The following is a 19,021-nucleotide window of genomic DNA, read 5'->3' on the forward strand; positions in this document are numbered from 1 at the left end:
CAGGGTGACAATTCTTCAGGTGGGATAGCCTAGGGTGATGATTCCTAAATTGATTTAACCTAACCTAGCTTAATCTTACATTACGTGACCTAACCGAACTTCACCTAACCTAACCTAAACTATCATAAATGGGGTGGCGATTCTTCAGGTGTGACAGTTTTTCAGGTGGGCAATAATAATATTATTATTATCATTATTATTAATATAATAATAATAATAATAATAATAATAATAATAATAATAATAATAATAATAATAATAATAATAATAATGATGATGCTTATCCATAAAAATTACACGGAGCACTTCGTGGATAGTCGCGGCACACAGTTTGAGAACCCCTGCTCTGGACTACTTATGCTCGGGGTTTAATCGCAATCTCAAGCGACAGAAAGTTCGACGACGTCCAAACGAAGTCAATAAATTCCTATGGAATTTCCACACCAGAATCGACGACGTTTTCCACTCTTAGGAATGAGATCAGATCGTGTTTGTTGTGTTTGATGCTCGAAATACAAGGCGGCCAATTTATTCTCTTATGGAATATCCACATCCTCATAAATATGCTCTTTTAAAAAGAAAAAATACATTTTAAATGTTTCCTGTTCTTTGCTAATATATGCGCTTGCAAGATCTAGTGGGAGAATGACACTCAAAATTCCTACATTTTTGTTTTACATGGCTTGTAGTCTGTGTGTGATTCACCACTGTCTTGGATCACGTGTTGGACTCGTGATCGATAGCTGTTACCCTCCCGGATTAGAGCTCAGAGGTCTTATATGGCCATATATATGGGTAATGTTGTGACCTTACACACACACGGTTCCTTGCTCACCAGAGTTGAGGTGCCAGCTCGCAGTGCGGCGATGCTGATTTTTTCTTTCTAGGCGGGACTCGAACTCGGATCACTGAATTGGCGGCTGAGTGCGCGCGTGCGTGTGGGCTTCAGATAGTACACGTAATTTGGAACCCAGCCAACACGTGACCGCAAGATTTATGTAAACAGAGAGAAGGAGGAGAAAGAGGAGGAGGAGGAGGGTCTTGCGTCGATTCTTTGGGTTGTTCCTTGTGCCAAGGTAAGCAGCCGTTGTAGGAATCGAACTCGGAATTATGCCGCCCGGGGTGAGATCGAAAACAACGCGACAGTGTTTGTGTTCTCGGTAGAGATGAGGTCACACAAACATATACACCTATTACCCGGACATTAAACTCTGAGATCACATCTGGGAGTAAAACAAGTGTGTGCATTTACCTAGTTGTATTTTACGGGAAGGGGAGCTACGCTCGTGGTATCCCGCCTTTGAATCTCGCAATGTCTAGTTTGCTCTGAAATTCATGAATGGTTTTTGCGTGCGTGTGTGTGTGTGTGTGTGTGTGTGTGTGTGTGTGTGTGTGTGCAATAAAATCTTCTGACGGTAACCAGAATAAAATTATAAATAGCACTCGACCATCCTTAACCTCCAGTTGCGGAAGCGTCTACAAATGTAAACATAAGAAGCTGCGATTGGCCAACTTGTAGCGCATCTCTTACTTTTTTCTTTCTTTCTTTTATAACTGTTACACATAGCTAACTGCTCTCCCAGTCCATCCGTCAGAGTAGTTACGTAATAACATGTACAATATCCTGGCTACATCAGACGAATACGTTCAAATATGGAGAGAAAAAAAGAAACTACTACCTCTCTCGGTTTTTTGGTTCGGAAAAATGTCGCTTGACATTGTCGTCACTGTTTATTTTTCCGCTTCATGGTTTGGTTCGGTCGAGGAATAACCGTTTAACCGTCATCATCATTCAAATGTCGTAGTACCTCGGTCTAGTTAGAAATGCCATCCTATATACTGATTCTGGTCACTCAAAACCGAAAAGTGTGGTGAACACTGAGGAACATTTATAATTAGATAATTTATCAATTACCCACGTTCAGATATTACCTGTGGCATATATATATATATATATATATATATATATATATATATATTTATATATATATTTATATATATATATATACATATAAATATTTATATATATAAATATGTATATTCATATAAATTATATATATATATATATATATATATATATATATATCAATCTGAGTTCGCTTTACATGGCTTCTGTGTGTGATTCACCGTCTTGGATCACGTGTTGGACTCGTGATCAACAGCCGTTACCCTCCCGGATGAGGGTTCAGTCTTATATGGCCATATCTATGGGTAATGCTGTGACCTTATACACACGCGGCTCCTTCTTCACCAGAGTTGAGATGCCGGCTTTACGGCGATGATTTTTTCTTTTATTATTATTATTATTATTATTATTACCATCATCATTATTATTCTGTTCTGGGCGAGACTCGAACTCGGATCATTGAATTAGCGACCACCTACAGGGTCGGGCGGTGGGACGCTTTGACCATGGGGGTGATTGAACTTTCCCAGACATCTTTAACCAGAACAATAACACTTCGCTCACGAGTTTGTGCTTACCTAACTGAAGTTACCTGATCGTAATATGTTTGGTAGGCGTTTCCTCGTCTGATCTCTGTGTCTGGTAAAATACATAACACATATATAATACACATCATCTTGTCACGTCCTTTCGATGGTGTTCAGTCACATACTTTGATTTAATTTGTCAATTTTGTCATCACCTGTCTGAAGACAATTATGGCAGCCCTCTTTCTTGTGTAAGAAGCACCACCTTATCGTCTGTCATATAGGTAAAGACCATAAAATCCGCTGGCTTTAGAATGTTTTTTCAGGAATGTGTATATATATATATATATATATATATGCGTGTGTGTGTGTGTGAATAATTCGCTAGTGGACAGCGACATCAATCATACAATCCATGACCGTCGCGCAGAGGATTCGAACCACTGCCAATAGACCCAAGAGAGTCCACAGCACCCGCCTTTGACCACACGACCACAGACGATCTCAAAGAGTACGAACTCGTAATCTAACTAATTACCGAGATTGGGGAGGTTGCTAACTGCCACCCATATAAACCCCTTTTTACCATACACCTAATCGCACCAGTGGGAATGGTAAGGACTAGATCGAATCCCCCTCACGCTTCTCGTCATCGTAACTATGTGAATAATTCGCTAGTATATATATGTATATATATATATATATATATATATATATATATATATATATATATATATATATATATATATATATATTCTTTTCTTTCTTTGCATGACGCGGAAACATGGTGCCTCAATCAAACCACGGAAACAGTTATTACGGGAGAAGAACAATTTTCTAAAGACACTATGTGGGCCCATTTATGATCCTACTCAGAATCATGGGAGACAAAAACATGCGCGCAAAGTCCGCATGTAAACATCCCGCCCGCTGGTGACTGACCTAATAAGAGCCTGAAGAGTGAGATGGCTGGGCCACGTTCTCAGAGTTGGCCAGCAGAGATGCATAAATCAAGCCAAATCCGAGGCCATGCTTGGGAAATGATTTCGCCCTCGCACGAGATGGAGGAATGTCAAAAAAGAAGATCTGAGAACGCTAAACAGACCACAGGAACTCGCTACGGACTGAAGAGACGCCTCGTAGATGCGGTCATAGGGCTATATAGCCCTACAGGGCTCCATAGCCCTATAGCGCCACGAGAGTGAGTGTGGTCTTGTAGATACATTTTGGGGTGGCCAATTATCCACAACCAAGACTTAGGTCCATTTCCTCTTTTGCTTTTGTGAATGATTCAGTTCTCATTGAATAACACCGTGAAGGCTTTTTCAATGCTAGCTTTCATTTATTTTGTTTTAAATTTATTTCCCACCAATGATCCCAATCATAAATTCTTGTCTAGACCATTTTGTAGTGAAATTGCCTTTTTCTTCAGTTTCACTTTCATTTTGGTGTCGTACTTTTATCTATAATAATCTTGCCAAACTTTGTTTACTTTTAATTCTTGTGTATTCGTTTTTTGCCATATTTTATTCTTCATTGTTTCTATTGGTGTCCCTTTGTCTCCCCATTTTCCATTCTTTATTTTATTCATTTATTTGCTATCTCTCATTCTCTATTAAACCAATCCATTTCTCCTAGTTTCTCGCCCACTTACTCTTGGCACATATCTATCCATATCCAATTAGTAGATATCTAGTTTCTTTGTTTGTGTTGCTCTTTTACTGAATTCCCTTCAATTTATGTCTTCAAAGAAATTTCTCAGCCCTGTACATTTTGCTTTCAGTTAAATCTTTTTGTATAACTCATCTCTTAGGCTTGTATTCCTTATTCCCAGAATTCATTCTACATCTCGTTGCCATTTTTACATATAGAATGCAGATAATTTAGATTGTTTTTCCCAAGTCCAATATTGCCAGTGTGTTTCTGTACATCATGTGTCCTTGACCAATTTGGTTGATATATTTTTCACTACCATATTCACCAGTATAACATCTCCATGATTCTCTGCTACTGTTTATTTCACACACATCTCCCAGTTTACTTCTCCACAGTGAAAGTCATCACTAAGGATTATAGTTTCATTTTTGCACTGATTTTCTGCGGGGGCGTAACCGTGTCCAGCGCGCACGCGCGTATGTGTGTGTGTATTACCTAGTTGTATCTTACGGGAAGGGGAGCTACGCTCGTAGTGCCCCGTTTCTGTATCTCGCCATTTCTAATTTGCCCTTAAATTTGTATATGGTTTTTGCACACACTATTGTTTCGTCTAGTTTGTGCCATACATCCAGCACTCTGTGGGGAAAACTGTTCTTTTTCAGGTTTCTTCTATAACCGTCCTTTTTGAGCTTCCTCCCATGTCCCCTTGTATTTCTCTTATCCTAATTTAGTATATCTTCTCTATCAAGGACTTCCATACCTCTCATGATTCTGTAGATAGTCAACAAGTCACCTATTTCTTTCCATTGTTCCAGAGTCGGCAATTCTAGTTTTGACAATCTCTCTTCATATGACTGCTTTGATAGTGCTGGGGCTATCTTCGTAGTTGCTCTCTGGATTTTCTCAGTTTTCCTTATATTCTTTTTGGTACTGGGTGACCATAGTGTCGCTGCGTACTCCAAGTTTGGCCTTATCAGTGAGACTAGCATTTTCTTTACCATTTTTCATCCAAGTAAGTAAAAGCCACCTTTATTGATCTTAGCAAGTTGTAGTTTTCTCCGACAATTATGTTTATCTGTTTATCAGGCGACATGTTCTATGTGATGATTACTCCCAGGTCTTTTTCAGATCCCACTTTCTTTACTTCCTTTACACCAATTGTGTGTGTGTGTGTAAAACAGAGATGGAATCTTACTCTAACACTTATATGATTGCCAGTTTACATGTTACACCAAGGCTGATTGCACATCAAAGATGTTTATATTATCTTCACTTTCACGTTTATATTATATATATATATATATTATATATATATATACAAATATATATATATATATATATACATATATATACACACACACACACATATATACTGTATATATATATATATATATGTGTGTGTGTGTGTGTGTGTGTATTCACCTCGGATCTGCTGCAGCCTCTTTTCGAGACAGCCAGACACCACCCTACGGCAGTGAGCTCAGAGCTCATTATTAGCAGATCTCTGGGTAGGTCTGAGACCAATCACACTCCACACACCGGGAATGCAAGGTCACAACTCCTTGACTAACGTCCCGTACCTACTCGCTGCTAGGTGAACAGGGGCTACACGTGAAAGGAGACAAACCCAACTTGTCTCCGCCCGGCCGGGGAATCGAACCCCGGTTCACCGGCTTGTGAAGCCAGTGCTTTACCAATCCGCCACAGTGTGTGTGTGTGTGTGTGTGTATTCACCTCGGATCTACTGCAGCCTCTTTTCGAGACAGCCAGACACCACCCTACGGCAGTGAGCTCAGAGCTCATTATTAGCAGATCTCTGGGTAGGTCTGAGACCAATCACACTTCACACACCGGGAACGCAAGAGGTCACAACTCCTTGACTAACGTCCCGTACCTACTCGCTGCTAGGTGAACAGGGGCTAAACGTGAAAGGAGACAAACCCAACTTGTCTCCGCCCGGCCGGGGAATCGAACCCCGGTTCTCCGGCTTGTGAGGCCAGTGCCTTACCAATCCGCCACCGGGTGTGTGTGTGTATTTACCTAGTTGTATTTTACGGGAAGGGGAGCTATGCTCGTGGGGTCCCGTGTGTGTGTGTGTGTGTGTGTGTGTGTGTGTGTACACACACATGGATTTTGAAATGTGTCAAAAAGTCATACATTTTACTTAATTGTAACTCCTCATGTGTAAAGTCAATGGTGATGTAATAAATCCATATACTTAGGATGCAAAGGAAATTCTGGACCAAAAAATAACAATACGAATTCTTTTCTCATTCAGTCATCGACTTTTATTTACAACAGTTGCAGTTCGTATGTGTGCAACTAGAACTGTTTATACGTAAGTCCACACAGTTCTTTGATAAAGCTGATAGTCACACCTTTTTATAACTGATGTTGAAGGGACATTTCCGCACGATACGTTCTCTCTTATCCAGAACCGATTTCATAGAAAATGGTCACCCATTTATTAATGTATTTAATTTTTTCTTGTCTATTTATGTAACCAAATAAGACCAAGGTGAAGTTCCAGAAACATGCTAGCTCGGAAATTGAACATGAATTTTATGTTGTTCAATAGCTCCTAACCAAACCTAACTGCTCCATAGTCAAAATAATAATTCAAATGCTAATAAAAAGGTGAAAAATAGTTTGCGTGTTAGTGGAACAGAATATAAGATTACTTATTGATTTATTATTATTATTACTTTGATAAAATCCAGAACTTCCTTTGGATTAGTTTTAGTTCAGACATCTATAGCAGTATATGCCATTCAGTATAAAAATGTGCAAAAAATATAATGCTATGATATTAATTAATAATTCATAAGTACTTTTATATGTAATAATGTATGAAACTACTTGTGAATGATTACTGTCATAGCATCTACAGGTGAAAAGTTGCAAATAGAAGAAAATTGTATAATTTTCTCAAGGACATAGTGTACATTTATCATTTCGAGTCATTTTCAGGCGATTCGCACACGGGTGGATGCGTGGATTGTTTTGAATCGGTCGCCATAGAAACGACACAAACACTGTTACGGTACGTTTCTGTACATATTCTAACAATCGCCCCAGGACTTTATTCATGATTAATTCAGTATCGGGCTGCGTCAAAATATCATTCACACAAGCTCCCTCATCCCTCACCCACCCCTTTCTATGCATTACAGCATCATCCATCCACAACCATTCTCCACTCACCCTTATCTTGTCTTCTCCCTTCCTTCCTCAACAGACATTCCTCTCTTTTCTAATGCCCCTTTTACCTCATCCATGGTCGCCCCCTCATGTTTACTCCCTCTACTTTCCACACATTTTTTTTTTTTTACTAATCTTTCTTCCCATCTGTCCAAACCATCCAAATATTCTTTCTCCCAGTCTTCTCTTTTTCTGCATAAGGAAACGGGTCGCCGATTAAATGAAGCGGCTCTCCTGTGGATGTGCTGTGTCTTGCTGCATTGCTTCTGACCCAAGGCAGTGGGCGAGATGCAGGGATGACCCGTCATCCTGGAGGAGCCCAGAAAAAAGGGAGGAAAGGGGGTGGATTGGAGTGGAGTATGTTGGGGATGGAATGGGTGGGAGTGGATTTTATGCCTTTTGACTTTGGCTACCTCCTTTGTAAGGGGAAAAAAGTTCTGACTTCTTAGTCTGTTTGAATGCAAAGAATAATCGCACTTATGGGTTTTGTTTTCAAAGGTCAAAGTTGTCTGCAGGTAGTGGGAGTGATAAAATAAACAGAAGTCGATCAATATTTTCCTCTCTTTTGAGCTACTACGAACCACCAAAGTGTGAAAACTGAGAAGAAAAATAAAATAAAATATTTTAATTCTGACGCCACTCCATGCCCTACAGTCTCCTTGATAAAATATTTAGTGTGGTCGTGGTAACGGGGTTCACAATGAGGGTTTTAACCCCCTTAGTACGAACTCCTTTCCTGGTATTGATTTGTTCTTATGTCCCGTCTGTCGTCAGGCGATTTAATCACCTGATAAAAAAAAAATACATAGCCCCCATCAAACCACTCTCCCTCAAGTAGCCAATAGGCGATTATGGTCAAGTCTTTGCAAGTGATCGATATAATTTTTATATTTTATTTATTGTTATCATTATCATTATTATTATTATTGCGACTTCTACAGGTACGAAAGTGAAGGACCTTATAAACAAGACCCAACCTTAAATAAAAACAGTGTAGTATATGAAATCCCGTGTGGTGGATGTGATAGGAAATACATCGGTGAAACTAGCAGGGGCTTAGACACCAGGGCGGTGGTAAACCATGTCGACGAACGAGGCCATCTACCGAAATGGGACAAGGCAAAAATTCTTATGGATAACATCACACGACAAGAAAGGCGATCGAGTCCGTTTTTATTAACATCCATGATAACATCAATAAGAGAACTGGGATTTAATATGGGTTAAGGCAGCAGCACGCCTTGTCATCATGAACAATATACAGAGAGCCCCTGATCCTGACGGACATTTCAGCCACGCGACGACCAACAGGCGAATAATTAGCCCACCCGCTGCGATAACTCGTCACACCGACAGATGACGTCGAGTGGGGGAGAAATCTGACACAGTGCCACGTTCCTCTGTTATGTCATATATATTGACCAACTTGACTTCAAACTTTATTCCTCTGAAGAAGCCACTCAGGAGAAACTAGTCAGGAATAAAAGTATTTCCCTCAGCCCGTGTTCCGCATACGTCAACTTGTCAGAATGTCTCCGCATTATCATTATTATTATTTACTGACAGCCCCTACTAATAAAAAAAATATATCACCTCATATCTGCCAATGCGAAGCTAAATTCTTTAAATGTGTCACTCTGAATGTCTACAGTCCTTTTCCAATCTCCTCTTTGCCATCTCTGTGACACTTTGTGGGAGCTGGGTGGGATGTACGGGGTGGGGGAGCATATCGGCGTTTAGTTCAGAAAGTATTATAACCAATATTATCAAATGTTTTTTTAAATATACTTACTCGAGTGTCACATGCGCCCACACACAATGTGTATATATGTATGTATATATATATATAATGTGTGTGTATATATATATATTTATGTGTGTATATATATATATATATATATACATATATATAGTTGTGTGTGTGTGTGTGTGTGTGTGTGTGTGCGTGTGTATTGGTGAAGCGTGGCAGGAGATTCTAAGGCATGTTCTGTTAAAAACGACAACAAAAGAATTATTGATTAACTTTTTCCTTGAGCTCTCAAGCTTGCGAAAAGTAGATTTCTGGTAGGTAAATCAAATTTTCAAAACTTGTAGGGAACACAGAAGTTATAATGAACACAAAAATACAGCACACAACAAACAAAATACCAGAAATTAATATAAAAATACAGCAATACCCAAAATACAAGACGAACAATTTAAATATTAAGACGTTTCGCAGATTCGTATTTCATAACCTGATTCATTAGATAACATTGTTTCGTCATGGGGGAAGTGGGAGATTCACAATTTCATTCGAACAGGTTTGAAATGTATGTCGACTGTTTTCCAATATTCCTTTTAACCCATGCCAGTATACAAGCGTCTAATAATCCTGAAACATTTTTTTTCATATTGTATAGTTCACTTATCTATCATAAGTATTGTTTCACAGGATTTGTCTAACTAAATATGAGAAACAAATGGCGGTGCAAAACACGACAGAGCGTTTTTTTTAACAGAAAAATGCTTACTATATACTTACTTATAGCTAAGACGTCAGAGAAAGTCATAGACATCTCCAGAGAAAATGAAAATGAAAATCTTGTGTATGATATTTGAACGAAACTAGTGATACAGCATCAGACACACTTTTGAGTTGCATTTATTTATTTATTTACTTATTTTGGGATATTCTGACTTGGTTCTATAATCTATACTTTACTGTTTCCACTGTTGCGAGATTGGTAATGTGAAAGTACGATGTATAGTTTGTTACCCTAGATTGGTGGAGGTGGCGCGCGCTGGCGATTCCGGTGGGCATGTATCCAAATGGATACACAGAATAAAAAATTAAAATAAAATATATGCGTGTGTTTTTTGTCCATTTAAAGGTACTATAATATAAATATAGGGTTCGTAGAGTCCTGCTAATACAAAATTAACGTAATTCCAATATAAAAAATGACAACTATGAACAATTGAAAAAAAACTTTGACAGAAAATAAAAGGATTGAGATTATGTGTTCCTGAGCCTAATATAAGAGGAACTTGGTAAAAAAAAACATTATGAAAATGACCTACATATGTCAATTCATCTCACACAAAACCTTTAAAACCTCAATTGTACAAAAAAAAAACTTTGTCCTGACTAAATGAAAATGGGTGATTTTGGAATTGAATTTTTATGTGTAAAAATGATGCATGTAATTATTTTTCTTTTATGAAATTGTGTTTCTATGTGAAAAATATATTCTTTGTATGAAATTGCACTTACATAGAGACGGAAGTGGAGTGTCAGAGGGGGAAGGGGGGATTGGTGCGTAGGCCTATGCACTGAGGGAGAGGAGGTAACCGGATGTGGAGTGTGAGGGGGAGGGGAAGGCAGGATGTAATGACAGCACTCAGATCTCCATGAGGACCTTCTGAGCATTCAATAAATGTCTCTGGCGACGCAAAAACTATAGATAGGTGGTGATGCGAGCACTGTGCCACCTTGGTACTCTCTCCTAGAACCCTCATTCACAGTCACGATGGTTAGATTACTTTCATTTATTGTCTCCGCCGTATTATCACAACCACATTGAAACTCATGAGAGTTTATATGCTGTGCTAACTCATCTTCAGTGTAGTATATAGTACGTTTCATTGTTAGTTACGACAACCTAAAATGAAATTGAAAAAACTACATAATGACAATTCCTTCTCTATTATAGAGTTGTGTATACAATTATAGTGTTTTTTATACCTAAACAATACACAATTTTTGTTTCTAAGCTACCATGTGAAGAAATATAATGATATGAATTTCCCCATCCGATGTCAACAGTCGTAACGTAAACGGTGGTGTGCCAATTGGATACACACTACCTTAGCGGGGCTATATTATATATTCAGATGGGGTAAAAATATAATCAGTACTGATAACTCAAACAATAAAAATTACCACATAAGCATTATTATGGACACAAAAGCCCGCGAAATTTTAAATGCGAAGAGTGTGTATCCAATTGGCGCACCTCCACCAAAGTTAATTGCATTTGAAATTCTGAAGGTAAATGATCGTACTAGTCTTGCTTTCTCAAAGAATGTAAAGATACAATCTTTAGATGATTTAAGATTACTACTGATAATTACAAGATATTTTCTTGCAAACCACTTTTATCGAACTAATTTTTATACCAAATGTCTGTGACAGTAACATTATTATAAATAAACCGAGTAATGAACGAAGTTGTAAAATTGTTTGAGAAATGTTTTCGTTGTAGCTTTCGTACAATAGGTGGGATGATACATTTTGAAACGGTCTGAATAACACTACAATACGGAGTTCATTGCAGTGATTGTCGGCAGATATTAAATATTTCGTAATTTAGTTGATATAGAGTAAATTTGTATTATGGGCAACAATGTTTCGTCGATGTCTGACGGAGCACAGTGTCACTATACGAGCTGGATTTCACCACATTTCGCTGAGCGTAACACAACGTAACGACAACAATGTCATGAACTACACAACACCTTCCTCCCGCTCGCTGCGGGAGTGGCTCTTGGGACGGGCGCCACACGCCGTCTGCTCAATACGAGCAACAAAATTCTAGCCACCAACTGTCAACACAAAATTCACGGCCTATTCTTCCGATTTCCATACGATCATTCGGTGTTTAATTATTAGGTTTGCTTAGCGTACCTTGCCAGTTGCTGCTGCTGATGTACGTTGCAGAGGCCGAGTAGTGTTTGTCCAGTGCGTAGTCCCTTGCAGGTGCAGCCGAGTGTCTGCCGGGGTTTACCTATTAATAGCTCTACACCAAGAGAGGTCGAGTCCGACTGGTCTTTCACCATAGGAAGTACAGGCAATGCTGCGTTATAAACTTACGAAGGATTAGGTACACGCTACTCACAACTGTTCATTTAGTGCCTAGGTTAATATAAACAGAAGTACTCCCAGACTTGGAGGACTTGTGATGCAGTTAAATAAGTTGGATAGCGACGTCTGTCAACTCTTCGTTTACGCCCCTCCCACTTTCTCAGAATGACACTCATTGTCCTGGCACAACACTGCAACTCTAACTGTGAGAGGGTCACCGTTAGGTAATGAGATAGAGAAGCTGTAATGGGAAAAATTAGAAAGGTAATGGATTGAACTAATATTTCCTAACTCAACGTACAGGCAAATCTAGCATCTAGGCTGGCACCACTACAGATAAATGAATGTAATATTCATACTTTCAGTAAGTAAAGTAAATATGAATATATTAGTTCAAGGGTATATCTCTGTGCTACTCAGACTTGTAGTATCATATCATTTGGTGCATATTTTTCGTTAGATTCCACCCGCAAACCCAACTTCACTCTCACCATACACCTCCATGACACCGCTGATATGATATTATAACCAAATGGATACGAAGGTTTCACAGCTGTAGCAAGCGTAACATCATAGTTGAGTCTCAAACTGCATTTAAGATATCAAACAAAAATGTGGATAAGTAAGAAAGAACAAACAGAAAACCACCCATAATAATAATGTCCAATAAAAATGAGTGTAACCGGAAGGAGTATAAGCTCCGAGCAGATAAACAAAATGACGTAGCGCCAAGTTTCCAAGCGTACTAATTATAAATTCGGACCCTGTAGTAGACTTGCCATATCCGGGGCGTCAAATAACGATATCTTATGAAATGCCATAAAATACATACCGTATTAACCTTGTACGCGGAGTTACTAGTTATTATTCTGTGTAAAATTTAACATGAGTTTACGGTGTAACAACTACCTGGGTTTACTAATTGGTAACTGTCGTATATAGTATAAAATACTCAGTTATTCTGAAATGTATATATATTCAGAAATGTTTATTCTCAAGTACCTCTCACAACACATCAGGTCGACAGAGAACTTTTTTCTCGCTCTTGATGAAGAAGGCAACCAGGATATTGAATATTTGATTATCAAGACTGTTTAATACTGGAAACAGGATTGTGTGATGAGTAGAAATATTCGTGCTTATAGCGAATGAAACGTTTTAATCACGGCTGTCAACGTATAGGTTATCAACTTGTTCGTGTATACTGGTTCTGGCTTCCGATTGATGTTTTCATTCAGCTGCCACTTGTCTCAATTATCATCTTGTATAAATAACCGAGTGAGACTTTTTATACATAATTTTTTCTAGTCAGTCTCTTAGGGGCTCTCGTTACACCCTTACTGATCAGAGTCACGCAGCATTTCTACTACTCTCCTACAGTTCCTGAACCAAATCTATGACTTCACCAGTTCAGCGCCATAAAGGACAGAGTAGTGATTCGAGTCCTGAGGCTCGCTGCGGACTTGCTACGCTGGTTCCCGATATCCCCAGCCAGACGGGGAGGCGACACAACGTTGGCCTTAAAAAATGGCTTGCCGCAACTGACAAGGTTTCTTCTCACTGTATGGGAGTGGGACGGGGAGTGAGTTTATTTTTATTATCATTATCAAAAATGGGGTATTGGGAAAGAGAGGAATGTCTGTTGAGGAAGGAAGGAAGAGGACAGAAGATAGTGGTGAATGGAGAATGGTTGTGTATGGATGATGCTGTGATGCATGGAAGGGAGTGGGTGTGGGATGAGGAAGTATGTGTGTGTTTTTGACACATCCCAAAGGGATTTCTCCCCGTCTTCTCTTCTTCTGCATGGGGGGACGGAGAGGGGGGGTCGCCGAATTTATGAAGCGGCCTTGCTGTGGATGTGCTGTCTTGCTACACTGCTTCTGACCCAGGGCAGTGGGCGAGATGCCGGGACCCGTCATCCAGGAGGAACCAAGTTAAGAGGGAGGGAGGGGGTGTATGGGAGTGGAGTATGTGGGGATGGAATGAGGTGGAGTGGATTTTATGCCTTTTTTTCTAAATCCCTTGTTATATGTATGTTTTATCATTATCATCTACATATATCTATATACCAAGGGCCTCCCTTGTAAGGTAGACATCCAAGTCAAAGGCACGCTACCCACCCCCAAGCCATTCCATTCCCATCCTTGTTTCCCTCTTGTTTTAGCTCCCCTTGGATGAAGGGTCATCCTTGTCTCCTGCCCACTGCCCGGTTCGGAAACAGTGCAGCAACAACAACAACAACGACAATAATAATAATAATAATAATGATAATAATAATAATAATAATAATAATAATAATGATAATAATAATAATAATAATAATAATAATAATAATAATAATAATAATAATAATAATAATAATAATAATAATAATAATAATAATAATAATAGTAGTAGCAATAGCAATTTGGAAGAAGAAAGGAGGATAATGAATTCGGAATCTTACAGCAATAGAGCATGAATACGATATAATTCTTTGCCACATCACTGGTTGCGTTGTGCTTGGAAGCAGCATCATGCCAGGGCGATTCTCGTCAACTGATGTGAACGTCTGGAAGAAGACTTCCTTTACAGTATCCTTCAATTTCCTAGGAAATTTCACGACTGTATCCAATATTCGCATTGTCTTTAGCTTTTCGTAATTCGTCAATCAGCTTCTTAATATATGACTCAAAGGTATTTTGATATTTGAAGATTCGAAAAACGAAATATTGTGACCGAAGTCGTTTCTACTCAAACGAACTCAAAATGGTTGACGTGAAACTATTTCGATTTGTTGTTTGCCTCTGTGTTTTCTGGGATGCCTCGGGGCCAAATCTGTAGCCGCCTCTGCATGTGGCATGCAGACATCGAGCGTGCATTGTCTACATAATAAGGTCATACTAGTCCTAACGTTCGGAATTTGAAATTTTGTATAAGTTATCTTTTCATCTGCTAAATTATTTGCTGGCTTGTGTTTTCAATAGCAAATATGCAGTTGCAATAATATGAGCATTGTTTCGTTAAACCTCTGTGGAATTTTGACATTTCATGCGTTGTTACTGCCTTATTGGTTGCCAGGTCGTACAAATTATTTCAAAAGACACCATTATTGGTTTACTGTTTATTTCTTTTACTCGATATATCATTGATTTCTATTCACTAATTAACCAAGTTCTTTATCTACTTACTCGTCACGATAAATATGTACCTGAGAGTCCTAATCCTTTCATTCCAGTTGTCTTCAGGCGATTTATATCAATAATTTGTGAGCCCTTGAATCAAGAAGGGATTTCCGTATGACATGAATTTGCCATTGAATTAATGTGTTATTCTAACGTAGATCGAATATCTTTCTCGTATTAGCCGAAGATGATTAATTTCCACCTTCATCCCCTTACGTACCATATAGTATTTTTCCTGTTTTTTCTGGTTGTCGCCCGACAATTTTATTGTCTTTTTTTTATGGTACTTCAGTGGTTGTGAAACGGCGAAACGTCGTTTTGCAAATCTCTTAAAAATCTCTCTAGGTTCGTTCGAAATCCACAGGCTAGCAGACGCGAATGTTTCATAATTTATAATGTCGACATTTTGGCGGGCTTCCGGGTTGCTCATGTTGCCCTTTGGAAGGTCCAACCATTACCACCAAACCTATAGTCGCCTTTGAATTCATATACTGGAATATACCTTTTATTAGTGGGTGTTTATTTTGCTGTTTTTTACCTCAAAGTTAGATCGTGTGTGTGTGTGTATATAAATATATATATATATATATATATATATATATATATATATATATATATATATATATATATATACTGTGTACACACACACACACTCACACACACACACACATATACATATATATATATATATATATGTATATATATTTATATATACTGTATATATATATATATATATATATATATATATATATATATATCTGTGTGTGTGTGTGTGTGTGTGTGTGTGTGTGTGTGTGTGTGTGTGTGTGTGTGTGTGTGTGTGTGTGTGTGTGTGTGTGTTTGTGTGTGAGTGTGTATGTGTGCGTGTGTGTGTATATACATATATACCTAGTTGTATTTACCGAGTTGTATTTTACGGGAAGGGGAGCTATGCTCGTAGTGTCCCGTCTTCATATCTGTGTGTGTGTGTGTATGTAATATCTAGTTATATTTATATATGTGAATTTATTTACGTCAAAACAACAACTGAAGGTTGTGTTTACTTGAGACAGTTTCACACTAGTCTGATTCTGGTCGACTGCTTTCAATCACAATAGCCGGAAGAAGACTTCTTTGCAGTATTTTAGATCTTCCCTAATAAAACTTAAACCATTTATTTAATATTCGTTTTTCATTGAGTTTCAGTAACTGACGCAGGTGTATCTTTACACGTAGAGACTCGAAAAACAAAATGCTGTGATCGAAGTCGTTTCTACTCAACGAACGAGAATCGACCAAATGTGAAGCTGATTTCATTGAATTAAGAAAGAACGACGCGTCGGGGTAGATAGCCAATGTGAGAATCTCTAGTCATCTGAAATCTTCTGCCTCATACACAATACAAGAATATTAATATTTCTTAGCAGCAAAGGAAATGGCCTCAATATATGACGGCATTAAGAGCATGACGTAATAAATGGGCATCATGATGACAGAAAACCTGTCCAATCGTGCAGCATTTCAACGACTATTAGGATTCAATGGCGCTTGGGTGACCGTGCGGAAGATTTAATTCTCTCTATAGGGAATCGAAAGCCTTTGGTAGAGTTCTGGTGGAGGGGAGGTGGTGGGGTGGGTGTGGGGGATACAGGCAGGCAGCACGTGGCTTGCCCAGGTGGTGGGCGATAGGAAAACATTTTGAAATGCTCTTGGAGGTGAAGGTGGAGCGGGTGGAAGGGGAACAGCAGATCGTTGAACGGCTAGACTGCTTGAACGGAATAATAGTGAACTACTGTAGTGACTAGTCCATTCTTTCCCTTGGACATAGGTTTCTCTTTCTCACTCACGCGCGCGCGTACATACACACACACACACACACACACACGACTTGACGGCGCAGTTGTAGCGTTCGTGGCCGCCACTACGGCGGTCCGGGTTCGAGTCCCGCCCACGGTTGAAATAATTTCAGCATCGCTGCGCTGCAAGTCATTACTCCAACTCTCGTGGGCGGGGAGTTGGGTGTGTGTGCGTGTAAGGTCACAACATTACCCATAGATCGGTCATATATGAGCTCTGAGCTCTCTCCCGAGAGGAAAATAGCTATCGATCACGAGTCTGACACGTGATCCAAGACCATGAGGAAATAAGAAGGCTATTCGATACCTTAGCATATATACACACGCACCCGCGCGCGCGCGCGCACACACACACACACACGCACGCACACACACACACATATATATATATATATATATATATACATATGTGTGTGTGTGTGTGTGTGTGTGTGTGTGTGTGTGTGTCTTTGTGTGTTTGTGTGTGTAATAAAACCACTTGGAAAATAAAATGAAAGGTGTTCAAGTTGTCTTAAAAAATAACAACACTTAAATGCCAGTTGATTAAAAATTCACCTGCTTGTAGTGAAGGCTGTGTTTATAGTATCCCTTGCAAAAATTGTAACTTTAATTACATTGGACAAACAGGCAAGGATTTAAAATTGAGAATAAACCAACATAAATATAACATCAGAACAGGGCACATTTCATGTGGGTTATTTTTTCATTTGAGGGACTTTAATCATTGCATTGATTGGGATAACACAAAGAAAATTTTCTTAAGTAAGGACATTAAGGAGAGAAATATCATAGAATCATGTTATATTAAACCTTCATTTGAGAACAACATGAATATGAGTATGGGAATGTATAAATTGGATATCTTTATAACAAACAAAATTGTTGACAGTAGCCGGATCAAATGTCTGGCAGTGTTGAGCGAGTAAGGTCACAATGGACCTGTCCTAATTCCCATATATATACATATATATATACACATATTCATATATTATATATATATATATATATGTATATATAATATATATATATATATATATATATATATATATTGTCAGTATATTTAGGCAGGAGTTTTTCTCTAATGCATGTTTCATTAAAAGTGATGGCTAGTTGTGCATTAATAATCTACTGTAGATACATTGATGATGTCTTCATTAAAACCAATAACAGCAATGAAGCTGAAAAACTCCGCCACCTATTATAAGAGACATCTGAACTCACTTTCACTATGGAAGATAGCATTGACTGAGCTTTACCCTTCCTCGACCTCTCAGTGAAACAAAATGAAAATTCTTTTAATACAACAGTGTACACAAAACCCACTAACCCTGGACACTGCCTTAATGGATCCAGTGAGTGCCCTCAAAGATATAAGGACTCTACCATCAGTGCCTATATTCGAAGAGCACTAACTCACTGCAGCACATGGACTCAAGTGCATGATGAAATCGAACGTTCCACTCAAGTTCTGATCAATAACGGCTTCAATGAAAAAGAGATACATTTTCAAACAAAGAAAATAATGGACGGCTGGCATAACAACAACAATGATAAACAAAATAAAGAGAAAATCAACATATATTATAAATCCACCTTTTCGTCAGCTTATAAAGAAGATGAACGCATTATGAGACAAATTATAAAAAGAAACATCAAACCAGTCAATCCAGAAAAAATACTAAATCTAGTGATTTATTATAAAACTAAGAAAACTAGCCACCTTCTTATTAGAAACAGCCCCCAACAAGAGAGAAAAGAACTTCAGAAATCAAATGTCATCTATAGGTTCGCATGTACACGAGGGAACTGTGAAGCCCTCCCATCCACCTATATTGGCATGACAACAATGAAGTTATCCCGTCGCCTCTCATACCACCTGACATCTG

The 19,021-nt window shown here is 38.6% G+C and overlaps 1 protein-coding gene across 2 annotated transcripts in view; it reads right to left on the reverse strand.

Moving 5' to 3' along the window:
• The window catches only part of LOC143021726 (BTB/POZ domain-containing protein 6-A-like), a 17,396-nt gene extending 5,143 nt beyond the window's left edge, over positions 1–12,253 (reverse strand). Inside the window, exon 1 of one of the 2 annotated variants that reach the window (XM_076179417.1) lies at positions 11,960–12,253. Coding sequence is in view for 1 of the 2 variants with exons in the window: in XM_076179407.1 (XP_076035522.1) it covers positions 9,815–9,848 (34 nt within the window). In the remaining variant the exon portion in view is untranslated. Of the gene's footprint in view, positions 1–9,814; positions 10,101–11,959 lie in introns of those variants that run through there. The other variant, XM_076179407.1, reaches the window with a different exon arrangement.
• Positions 12,254–19,021: the final 6,768 nt, after the last annotated feature.

The sequence above is a fragment of the Oratosquilla oratoria genome, chromosome 3 (assembly GCF_046742065.1).
Source record: "Oratosquilla oratoria isolate Oo_2021 chromosome 3, ASM4674206v1, whole genome shotgun sequence".
Classification (NCBI taxonomy): Eukaryota; Metazoa; Arthropoda; class Malacostraca; order Stomatopoda; family Squillidae; genus Oratosquilla; species Oratosquilla oratoria.